General features: G+C 43.6%; 1 protein-coding gene across 1 annotated transcript in view; it reads right to left on the bottom strand.

Annotated features, from left to right (window-relative positions):
- mettl15 (methyltransferase like 15) overlaps positions 1-11,920 on the bottom strand; it is a 165,787-nt gene that overhangs the window by 30,443 nt on the left and 123,424 nt on the right. The window contains exons 3-4 of the mRNA XM_037695314.1: positions 7,795-7,986; positions 2,223-2,401 (exon numbers count right to left, since the gene is read on the bottom strand). Coding sequence (XP_037551242.1) covers positions 2,223-2,401; positions 7,795-7,986 — 371 coding nt within the window. The remainder of the gene's footprint in view (positions 1-2,222; positions 2,402-7,794; positions 7,987-11,920) is intronic.

Raw genomic sequence — 11,920 nt, 5'->3', positions numbered from 1 at the left:
TAAAGTATACCTGGACTATATAAATTATACCAGGACTATAGAAAGTACACCTGGACCTTCATTCTCTGTTTGTTTCTACTTCCTCTCCTCTCAGACTCAGACAGTCAAAGCAGATGTGCCGCTCGTCCTGAGTCTGGTTCTGCTGGAGGTTTCTTCCTGTTAAAGTGAGTTCTTTCTTTCCACTGTCTCCTTTGTTCTTGCTCAGGATGGGAGACTGTGACAAAGTGAAGATTCAACACAATCTTTTTTCATTCCACCTTTATTTCTACAGGTTAGTCTCACTGAGCCTCTGGGGCTCATTTACAAGAGAGACCTGCTCTGAAATCTGCTGCTTCCTTAGAGAGAGAACTTTTACTGATCGTCTTTGATAATGTCAGTGAATGTTTCTGACGGAGACAACGTATGTTGGGAGCTACAGAAATAAACTGAAGTGAATTATTGTAATGCATTGCCTGTTTTTTTTTTACCTATAATTTCTATGAAATGAAAATTTGTTTAAAATCAAGAGAAATTGCATTTTTTGGAAAACAGCAGTGTGTGTGTGTGATTATTGCTGATTTCTGAAAGCTGCTGAAGGCGAAACTAGATTCTAAAGGTTTCATCTCTAAACTGTTAAAGCGAGTTGAATTTGAAAAGCTGACATTTGCTGAAAGCAGGAAAATAAACATGAAATGCTGTAGAAAAATGACAGAAATGTACAGAAAAGCTGAATAGGTCAGAAACATAGAAGAAATGAGCACAGAAATCGGCAAAGAAGTTGAATAAATCAAAAGCATTCTGAAATTAAAAATATAGCCGAAAAAGCTAAAAAAAAAAAAAAACTACAATTAGCAAAAAAGAAGTCTAAAAGAAGTATAAAAAGTTAAAATTATTTTTTTAAATGACAAAAGGTAATTAACAAAAAAACTTAAAACTTAACATTAGCTGAAAAATATCTAAAAAGTAGCTGAAATCAGAAAACAACAGAATTTAGAAGAAATAAACTGAAAGGAGCAGAAATATTGATGAAAAAAGATTGAAGAAGCAAAAGAAGGTGGCACGGTGGCTCAGTGGGTAGAGCTGTTGCCTCTCAGCAAGAAGGTCCGGGCTTTTCTGGGTGGAGTTTGCATGTTCTCTCCGTGCTGCGTGGGCTTTCTCCAGGTACTCCAGTTTCCTCCCACACACTAAATGGATGGATGGATGGTTGGTTGGATGGATGGACGGATGGATGGAGCAAAAAGAAGCTGAATGAAGCTGAACTCAGCACTAAAACGCTGAAGCAGAACTGAAACGAATGAAAAAGGGTTTTAAACAGTTCAAAGGCTTGAAGGATGTGACGAGAGCTCCATTCATCTTGAGCGAGAAAAACATGGCCGAAAAAGCAAATTATTTTCAACAAGTTAAAATTGCACAGATACCAAAAGTCACAGCAGGAATTTCCTGAATGGGCTGAACGATTTGATGTATGAATTGTTCAAATAGCACAAAAATTGTGGAACAATTTATGATTTTTGTGCCGACAAGAAAAACGGATCTAATTGTGAATGGTTTAAAACACTGATAAGAAAGAACCAATTGTCAGAATACTTTTCATTTATGACTCTAACCCACACACATCTGAATGAACATCACTTCATCAGTCTTTGTCACATTGAATGCATCACTGTCACAACGCGATCACTCTGGAGCTTTTCTTAATCAAGACGCCTTGGATTGTTGCAAATAAACACCAGTGCTACGTCACCTGGCTCTTGAAAAGAGATCAAACAGCTGCTCTTAGTCACACCTGTTGGGTGACGCTGACGCATCCACAGCTCTGTTCAATGACTGCTGCAACGAAAACTCAACTCTAAAGTCATACCCCTAAAAAAAGAAAGAAACAGCCCGAAACCAACCAAATAAAATGTCGGTAAAGACAAAATACCCAACCTCTGCTAGGTGCACGAATGTATCAATTGGATGCGCAGCTGTTTGCATGACAAAGAGGGATAAAAAGGATAAAAAGGAAGCAGAGTGTAGATGAAAAGAGATGGGCTGCTGCATGTGACATCCTGTTTTCTATTCCAACTTGTTTCTCTAAAAGGAAGAAGTGGAAGAAAACAGCTAAAACAGAAGGAAGGATGACGACCACTGTGTGTGTAGTTTGAGACGTGTGTCCCTCTGGGAGATGGCCCTAACAACTTCGCTCCTGTTTTATCCTCCAGAAAGGCTGTAGGGAAAGATTCTGGGTGGTGTCTCACTACCTGCGACCACGGTGGCCAGCTGCTGTGTCCGGGTGATGGGGCTGACACGGCGCGCCTCCACAATGGCAGAAGCTATTTTCCTGGCGTGCCTTTCCTCTCCGTATGTAGTGAGGATAGATGCAAGAGCTTGTTGATCTAAGGTGTTCACAACGTCAGCAGCGCAGGGCATGTCAGTGTACCTACGCACAAAAAAAACAAAAAAAAAAGCCCAATTAAGCCACTTGACGTCATGTCCTTGCTGACAGAGGCGAATCCTGACAACTCTGAGATGCAGCTGAAACCCATACAGGTGACAGCTCTGAACAGTGATTGTGAGACAAGGGATAGGGAAATGTAGCTGTTGCAACAGCTTATAATGAGGTGATGTTGCAAAGTTGCTTTCCAGATTCATTCCACCATTATTTCTAGAGGTTAGTCCCATTGAGCCTCAGGGACTCATTTACAAGAGAGACTTGATGTTAAACAAAGATTGATGACAACAGTGGACCATCATAAAGGATGCGTACAAACTGAGAATATCTCTCTCTCTCTCTCTCTCTCTCTCTATATATATATATATATATATATATATATATATATATATATTTAATGTACAACAAGTGAAAATAAAATGGTATTTAAAAGAAAATGTAAGAAAAAACAGCTAGGTTGTAAGGTGATGTAGAAAACTAAAAACAATAGATAAATGGGAATGTAACCTAAATGTTTTTTTCTACATTTTTCTGTACATGTTATATGCATATACATAAACACATTAAAAAACATTCAGCAAGCTTTTACACTAATTAGTTCTCATTACCCTGATGCATGCTCAATAATCCAGGTACAAAAATCTTAAAAAGTTCAATCTGGTCCTCTGGACATTCAAAAAAACAACAAACAAAACAAAGCAAAAAAAATATAGATACGTTTCGTCTTTCATCCAAAAGACATCCTCAGTCTGAGGTGCTGTATTCAGCTCGGTCTTTTAGGGGCCGTTTACACGGCGCGTATTCTGAGAGCATCCGCTCCTTTCTCTCTGCAGTTCTGCTGATCATCTACACGACACCAGTGGCCCCCCTCTTTGAATCCGGAGGTTTCTGAACCCACCTTCCAGAGTGGAGGTTTTTCTCTGATAATGTGAACATCTCCTGCTGAGTCTTTGTGTTAAACCACATGCGCACACGCACGCATGGACAGACGCTATATTTCTATCAACATGGCGGCGGTCACGCTGCTTTCAGACCCTCGACTGATGGAATATATTTTAATCTCGTAGTTAATCTACGTCAGATTCCAGGTGCTGTGACCAAAATCTGTGTTGGAAGAGACACAATCTGATCCAGTTCTGATGTCGCTGTTTATAGAACGAGGCACGTGCACACGTCGCGCTGCACTATAACATAAATGTGCTGAATAATAAGTTTAATAATAATAAACAGTATTTATGTTAGTGTGAGAGATAATGAAGCTCTGAGCTAAATGAAGGTATCTGGACATTATGTAATTCAAATTTAAAATGATGCTAAACATATTGAGTGAACACTAAAGTTGAAAATGAAGACATCAGGTTTAATTTTTATTTATTTATTCAACACCACAAACTGTATGTCACACAAACACTGATAATTAAACTGAACACACTATTAAAAACAAGTTAACTGTAAACTGCATTAATGAACTGGACTCTTGTTTTCATCCTGGATGTTCTGGTCCCATGTTGTTCATCTGGCTCGTTCAGGAAGTCACTCCTTTGATTAATGCAGCTTAAAACATTGAATGGGTTGAATAAAAGAACTGAGGGGAATTTTAAATAAATAGTTCATCCAACATCTCTTTTTCACGTCCTCCTGCAGTTCATCTGGGCCGAGCCTCGTTCAGAACCGGTCCGCCTGGTGGGAGGACAGCTTCTTCTTCTTTCAGGAAAAATAAAAACTCAGTTGTTTTGTAACCGAAGTAAACACAAGCAAACATTATTAAGAACATTTGATTTACCTGCAGTAATCAGCTACTGATTATCACGGAATAAAGTCCGACATCGTCGACTCGGTTCTGGTCCACTCAGCGACCGGTGAGGAGCTGTTAGACGAAGCGTCCCGCTTGGCATCAAATCTGTCGACTCTTATCCAAAATCCAGCTTTAACTTGTTGTTAGCAGAGCTTTTTAGCTCACAGGAAAGGAGCATGCCGAGGCAGCACGCATGCGCATTAGGTGAAGGTACAAAATTCACAGCGCCATCTAATGACCCGGCACGGTAACTTAGAATTTACAAAAACAGAATGGGAGGCAGATCTTTCAGTTCTCAGGCTCCTCTCTTGTGGAACCAACTTCCAATCTCTGTCCATGAGGCTGACACATTGTCCAGTTTTAAAACTAGGCTGAAGAATTTCCTTTTTGATAAATCCTATAGTTAGGGTCGGCTTGGGTTTCCTGAGCTGTCCCTTAGTTATGCTGCTATAGGCTTAGACTGCTGGAGGACAAACTGACCACACTTTTCACTCTGCTACTGTCTTTACTTACTCTGCTCAACCTGTTTTGTATTTCTCATTATTTTTTCTATCCTTACTTGTGTCTTTGTCTTTCAGATACACCTGGACCTATATCTGGACCTGGACCTATACCTGGACCTATATCTGGACCTGGACCTATATCTGGACCTGGACCTATACCTGGACCTATATCTGGACCTGGACCTATACCTGGACCTATACCTGGACCTGGACCTATATCTGGACCTGGACCTATACCTGGACCTATATCTGGACCTGGACCTATATCTGGACCTGGACCCATATCTGGACCTGGACCTATATCTGGACCTACCATTCTGTGTTCGTCTGTCTCTCCTTCCTGTCCTCTCAACCAGCCGGTCAAAGCAGATGGTCTCTTGTCCTGAGCTGGTTCTGTTGGAGGTTTCTTCCTGTTAAAGGGAGTTTTTCTTTCCACTGTCTCCACTGTGCTTGCTCAGGATGGGAGACTGCAACGAAGCCAAGATTCATCTTGTCTGCTGGATTCCTTAGATAGAGAACTTTACTAATTTTATGTGAATGTTCCTGTAAAGTCCCTGAGACAACTTGGTTGTGATTTGGTGCTTTATAAATAAACTGAATTGAACTGAATTTAATTTCTTCACTACAAGAAAGCAAAGTTTTCATCAAACAGTTAGGGGGGTACATTTCATCGGAAAATTTCTGTTGGATACATAACCAGACATGGAAGTGCCAAAAATGCTCAAATCTGTAGGTCGAGCTAGATTTTGAATATCTGCATAGAGAAAAAAACAAGTTTTTATGACCCATTTAAAAGATCTAATTGACTTTATTTTCTTTTTTCATACTGGAAGGTGTTTTAGGTCAACTGATTGGAAGACTCTCAGTGAAACGGGTCATAATAAAACTTTTTTGGTCCATAAAAGTAGTCCAGTGTTAAACCAGGGCCAGTGCTTGCTGAGCACTGGTTCTTTCTGTTCTGAATAATAAAAGATGCATCTTCATCAATAAAAAACAAGTCATGTATCTGCAAACCCATTTCTGGACCAGAGCAAGACCCACATTTATCAGGGTCTGAGGTCAGGCTCATAGAGACCTATAAGAAGGTGAAGTGTTTAAAACCTTTGATTTGATTCAGTGTTTAATCCTTTAAAAGTCAGAAAAATTAGAAAAAAAAAAACACTGATGAGAAATCAAACTAGCACTTTGTTTTAATTCAATCCAGTTTATTCATAAAGCTCCAAATCACAACCAAGTTGTCTCAGGGACTTTACAGGAACATTCACATAAAAGCCAATTAGTAAAGTTTATCTAAGGAATCCAGCAGACAAGTTGAATCTTGTCTTCGTTGCAGTCTCCCATCCTGAGCAAGCACAGTGGAGACAGTGGAAAGAAAAACTCTCTTTTAACAGGAAGAAACCTCCAGCAGAACCAGCTCAGGACAAGAGACCATCTGCTTTGACCGGCTGGTTGAGAGGACAGGAAGGAGAGACAGACGAACACAGAATGGTAGGTCCAGGTATAGGTCCAGGTCCAGGTCCAGGTATAGGTCCAGGTCCAGATATAGGTCCAGGTGTATCTGAAAGACAAAAAAAAAACATGTTAAGTATAGAAAAAATAATTACAAATGTTGAGCAGAGTAAGTAAAGACAGTAACAGAGTGAAAAGTGTGGTCAGTTTGTCCTCCAGCAGTCTAAGTCTATAGCAGCAGAACTCAGGGACAGCTCAGGAAACCCAAGCCGACCCTAACTATAGGATTTATCAAAAAGGAAAGTCTTCAAACTGGACAATGTGTCAGCCTCACGGACAGAAACTGGAAGTTGGTTCCACAAGAGAGGAGCCTGAAAACTGAAAGATCTTCCTCCCATTCTGCTGCTGGAAACTCTAGGAACCACAAGTAAACCTGCAGTCTGAGAGCAAAGTGCTCTGTTAGTAAAATATGGAACAATAAAATCTGTAATATAAGATGGAGCTAGGTTGTTGAGGGCTTTGTAGGTTAGAAGTAAGATTTTGAATTCTATTCTGGATTTGACAGGGAGCTGCATACTTATTGTCAGAAGTATGTAGTGAATGTGGACTGTGATTTTGAAATGTTAATTATTAACACTGTTGGGTCGTTTACCATCACCAGCTGTTGATTATAAATTCTGAGGTGTGAAACTCCCGTTTGCAGCAGAGTTTATAAAATGATTAGAGGTCGTGAATGCAGTTGTGAAGGTGTAATGACATTCAACTAACAACGTGTGAAATAAACATTTTTTTTTTGCAATGTGACAAACTGATTTGTTAACATGAACCGTAAACAGAATCCAAAATATGCAAGAATCAAATTTGTACTGAAGGAGACATTTTAAGAACTGTAATTTTAAGAATCAGTTGGAGCACAAACGCTGGTCTAACGCTGGAAAATCATAAGTCACATTTTGAACTGACCACATACTAGAAGAAAGGTGAAGCAAAGAAAAAGGAAAATACCATACCACTTTATTTATAGAGCACTTACAACAGCTACAAGGCCAACCAAAGTGCTGTACAGACAGAACAACAGGTAACACATGAAGTAAAATACAAAATGAGGTCAATCAGAATATAGACATAAAAACGATGCAGATAATGACGACAAACCAGTGTGGAGCATACAGGATCAAAACACAGATCATCTGGTGTTGAAAGCTACTGAATAGTAGTGAGTTTTTAAACAGGACTTGAAAACAGAGAGGGAGGGGGCCTGTCTGACAAGCAGAGGTAACTCATTCCAAAGTCTTGGTCCTGCTACAGAGAAGGCCCTGTCACCTCTGCGCTTAAGACGAGTTCCTGGAACTGTGAGGAGCAAATAAAATGTAATATATTAAATAACAAATTGGGTTTAATTAAATTGTAAAAGAGAAAATAGAGTGATTTTAAAATCTGTTTCTTGTTTATTATTAACAAGAAATAATTTAAGGAGATCTACAGAATCAACGGCAACATGCTGAATTTCACTACCCTGGTTTAAGTTTTAGCTCACTGCACCACTGAGCACTGGGATCACGTCAGGCAGCCAGTGGTTTTTGATAACCTAGTAGCTCCCAACATGACAGCACCTGGATGTAGGAACGTCTTACCTCTCTCCATCCATTCTCATGTCCAAGGGACCGTCCTTGCTGAGGGAGAAACCTCTCTCCGCCTGATCCAGCTGCATGGAGGAGCAGCCAGCGTCCAGCAGGACGGCATCAATGCTGCCTGGCTTAATGTCCATGTTAGACAGCAGGGCTTGAAGCTCACTGAACCGGCCAAGCAATGGTTTCACACGACCACTGGAAGACAGAAGGAAGTTATTGAAACACCAACTTATTTACTTTAAATGCTTACATTCTATTTCTGTCGGCTGCTCCTTCTTCGGGGTCACCAATGAACTAACTCATATAAAGACCTGACAATTGTTTTTACACCAGATGCCCTTCCTTTTTTTTTCTCCCCCTTGTCCTGTCCGTCATTGTGACACTTAGAATTATTGTCTAAGAGTCAAAGTTAGGCCCAACAGATTTACTTTCATAAGCAGAGCATCATGGCTGGCCTTAATGCTCTGCTTGATATATAAATTAAATTTTATTAGAACATGCTTTGGGTTTGTTCCAGATGTAATGGACACGGGGACGGAAAACAAAGAAGATAACAAAGCAGAAAAGTGAGAGAAGAGTTAAAATGTAAAGAAGGAGATAGGAATAGAGGAGAGAGAGAGAGAGATAAAGAGAACACAGATCAACATCATTGGTCTGACTCTAGACCTGCGGAAAGAAAAGACGAGACAAAACCGAGAAACCACAACAACAAACAACTTATATAATGATACTTATAACATCATTAGAAAGTATTTTATCCAGTGCATGGTAATACAAGATATATTCGATGGCCACCACAACCCGACTGAGTGTGTATCTGATAAACACCTGGATCTAAACACCTGTGTGAGCATGTTATCACCATAAGGTTTCTCCATAAAAATGTTCAATAGTGGATGTGGGGACCCATAAACCCGTCCCCACAGGACATGAAGGTAACACAGGGAAGACCGGAACCACAAACACACAGCGGCCCCCAAGCCCGGAACTCCGGTAGTCCCCCAACAGGGGGGGGGGGGGAAGGGGGCAGTGGGGGGGGGGGGGGGTCGTGGGCCCGGGGCAATGGCGCTCAACTGGGGAGATGGCTTCGGTGGTTCTGGGCGTTGACCTCTGCTGGCTGCATGCAGGCCTCTGGGCGGTCTGTGCCGGTGGGCGCAGGTTGCTGGCCTGGTGGCCTGGCTGCTCCTGGGTGGGTTCGGGGTTCTGGGGGAGTGTCGCTCCCGGGCTGGGGTCCTGGCTTGATCCGGGGGTCTCGGGTCTTGGCGGGTATGTTGTCGGGGTCTTGGGCCGGTGCATGAGCCAGTGCCCGGCCCTGGCCTGGGGGCCCTTGGTGTGCTGGTGGGCTTTGGGGCCTCTGCCATGGTGGGGTGGGGGTGGACAGGTGGACTCAGCCTGGGTGTCTTCCTGCCTGGCTGTGGCTGTGGTCTGGTGCTTGGCTGGGGGTCTGGGCTGTGGGGGGGGGGGGGGGGCTTTTGCTCGGGTGGCTCTGCACTGCTGGCCTGGGGGTGTCTGGGCATGTGCCCTCCCTTACATGGGGTGCTCTCATTGTGGGTGTTGCTGTGGTGGACTGGTCGGTCCTTTTGTGGGGATGGGGGTGCGCTCTCGGTCATCGTGGTGTGCTGTCTGCGGCTATTTGGGCACTCCTGGCTGATTGTCACTGCTGGAGTTTGGTGGCTTCTTTGGTTGGGGGGCTGGGTGTTGAGCTGGGGATCGGGTTGGGGGTCTGGACGATCTTGGGGGGGCTTGGGTCGCTGGCCCGGGTTCTGGTTGGTCCTTGGGGCTATGTGCCGGTCCGTGGCCTGGGTCCCTGGTGGTGCGGCTGCCTCCTGCTCCTGGAAGGATGTACTAGAGCCTCCCTCCCCTGGTGGATCTCAGAGAATGGGGGTGCCTATTGGGGTCAGTGAGGGAGCTGGCCCCCTGGGAGGGCATTGCCACCTCAGTTGTTCCTCCCCATCCTGACGTCTTCCTCCACCCACTCCATCACACCACCACTCAAGCAGGGCCTTGGGGTTCAGGTGCACTACTGAGCTGCGGGGAGGATCCTCCATCTCTGTGGTTCGTGGAGACCTGGGCCCCAATTTTATCAAACAACCTAGACACTCACATACAACATTCTCACGACACATAGATATATAGGGTCTGGAGTGAGCACACGGTGGCATATAGGTGGCGGGATGTGTAATCATTCTCAGCTTCGGGACCTGTGCCCACTCTCATATGTAGTATGTCTCATATGCATGTAGACATTTAGGGTTCTGGGCAAGGGTTGGGGAGGTGAACGAGCACTGCCTGCTCTCTGGGGAGGGGGTGGGTCTGTGCCAGTCGCCGCCTCATCCCCCCCATTTTAAATGTACTATATAACAACATGCATCAACATCTTATTTGAGTGGGGGGAGGGAGGAGTTGGGTCTTCCAGTTTTCCTTAAACCCTCATTCTCTGTCTGACATTTGGGGTCGGGGGCAGGGGGGGGGCTGCCTGGTTAGGGTCTGGGTTGTGGGTGGGTATTGGACCTTTGGGGGCGATTGGGGGTGGGGCTGGGGCTCCGGTTCTCCCTGGATTGTTTGGACCCCTTGATCGGGGTTCCTGGTTCCGATGGCCAGCCCTTTGGCTGGGGTGGATGCCCTTCCTGACAACCAGACCACCGAGCTACCACAGCCCTCTGCGTGGAGCAGAGAGCTGCATCTAGGGTGCCTGGGGGAGCCGAAGGTGGGGGTTTGCTTAAGGGCCCAGAGTGGGGCAAATGAGGATGGAGACATGTGTAGGTGCTTTCCCACCCACATTTTTTTATGTTGTTGGTCTAGGAATCGAACTGGCGACCTTCTGATCACAGGCTTGCCTTATCAAACCTCAGTGCCACCACTCCCCCTATAATACTTTTTTTTTCTCAATACAACTCAGATTATTTATATAGCGCAAAATCACAACAAAGTTGTCTCAGGGACTTTACAGGAACATTCACATAAAAGCCAATTAGTAAAGTTCTCTATCTAAGGAATCCAGCAGACAAGATGAATCTTGGCTTCGTTGCAGTCTCCCATCCTGAGCAAGCACAGTGGAGACAGTGGGAAGAAAAACTCCCTTTAACAGGAAGAAACCTCCAGCAGAACCAGCTCAGGACAAGAGACCATCTGCTTTGACCGGCTGGTTGAGAGGACAGGAAGGAGAGACAGACGAACACAGAATGGTAGGTCCAGGTATAGGTCCAGATGTACCTGAAAGACAAAAACATGTTAAGGATAGAAAAAATAATTACAAATACAAACCAGGTTGAGCAGAGTAAGTAAAGACAGTAGCAGAGTGAAAATTGTGGTCAGTTTGTCCTCCAGCAGTCTAAGCCTATAGCAGCATAACTAAGGGACAGCTCAGGAAACCCAAGCCGACCCTAACTATAGGATTTAGCAAAAAGGAAATTCTTCAGCCTAGTTTTAAAACTGGACAATGTGTCAGCCTCATGGACAGAGATTGGAAGTTGGTTCCACAAGAGAGGAGCCTGAGAACTGAAAGATCTTCCTCCCATTCTACTTCTGGAAACTCTAGGAACCACAATTAAGCCTGCAGCCTGAGAGCGAAGTGCTCTGTTAGGACAATATGGAACAATAAGATCTGTAATATAAGATGGAGCTAGGTTGTTGAGGGCTTTGTAGGTTAGAAGTAAGATTTTGAATTCTATTCTGGATTTGACAGGGAGCCAATGGAGAGAAACTAAAACTGGAGAGAGATGATCTCTCCCAGTAACTCCAGTTAAGACTCTGGCAGCAGCTTCTTGGATCAACTGAAGACGTTTTAAAGAAGTATTTGGACACCCAGATAATAAACCATTGCAATAGTCCAGTCTAGACGTGACAAATGCATGGACCAGTTTTTCTGCATCATCTTTAGATCAGATGTTTCTAATGTTAGTGATATTACGCAGGTGGAAGAAGGAGGTTCTAGTAACGTTTTTAATGTGGGGGATAAAAGACATGTCCTGATCAAAAATAACACCAAGATTTTTAACATTAGAGCTGGAGGACAGATTAATGCATCTAAGGAGGGAGAAAGACTGAAACATTCATTCCTAAGGTGCTCAGGTCCAAAAACCAAAACCTCAGTCTTGTCTGTTCAACAGGAGAAAATTAAGGGTCATCC

This window comes from Nematolebias whitei, chromosome 2 (genome assembly GCF_014905685.2).
Source record: "Nematolebias whitei isolate Nwh7 chromosome 2, NemWhi1, whole genome shotgun sequence".
NCBI lineage: Eukaryota > Metazoa > Chordata > Actinopteri > Cyprinodontiformes > Rivulidae > Nematolebias > Nematolebias whitei.
The sequence above is the reverse complement of the archived record's forward strand: the minus strand, read 5'-3'. Positions and strand labels throughout refer to the sequence as shown.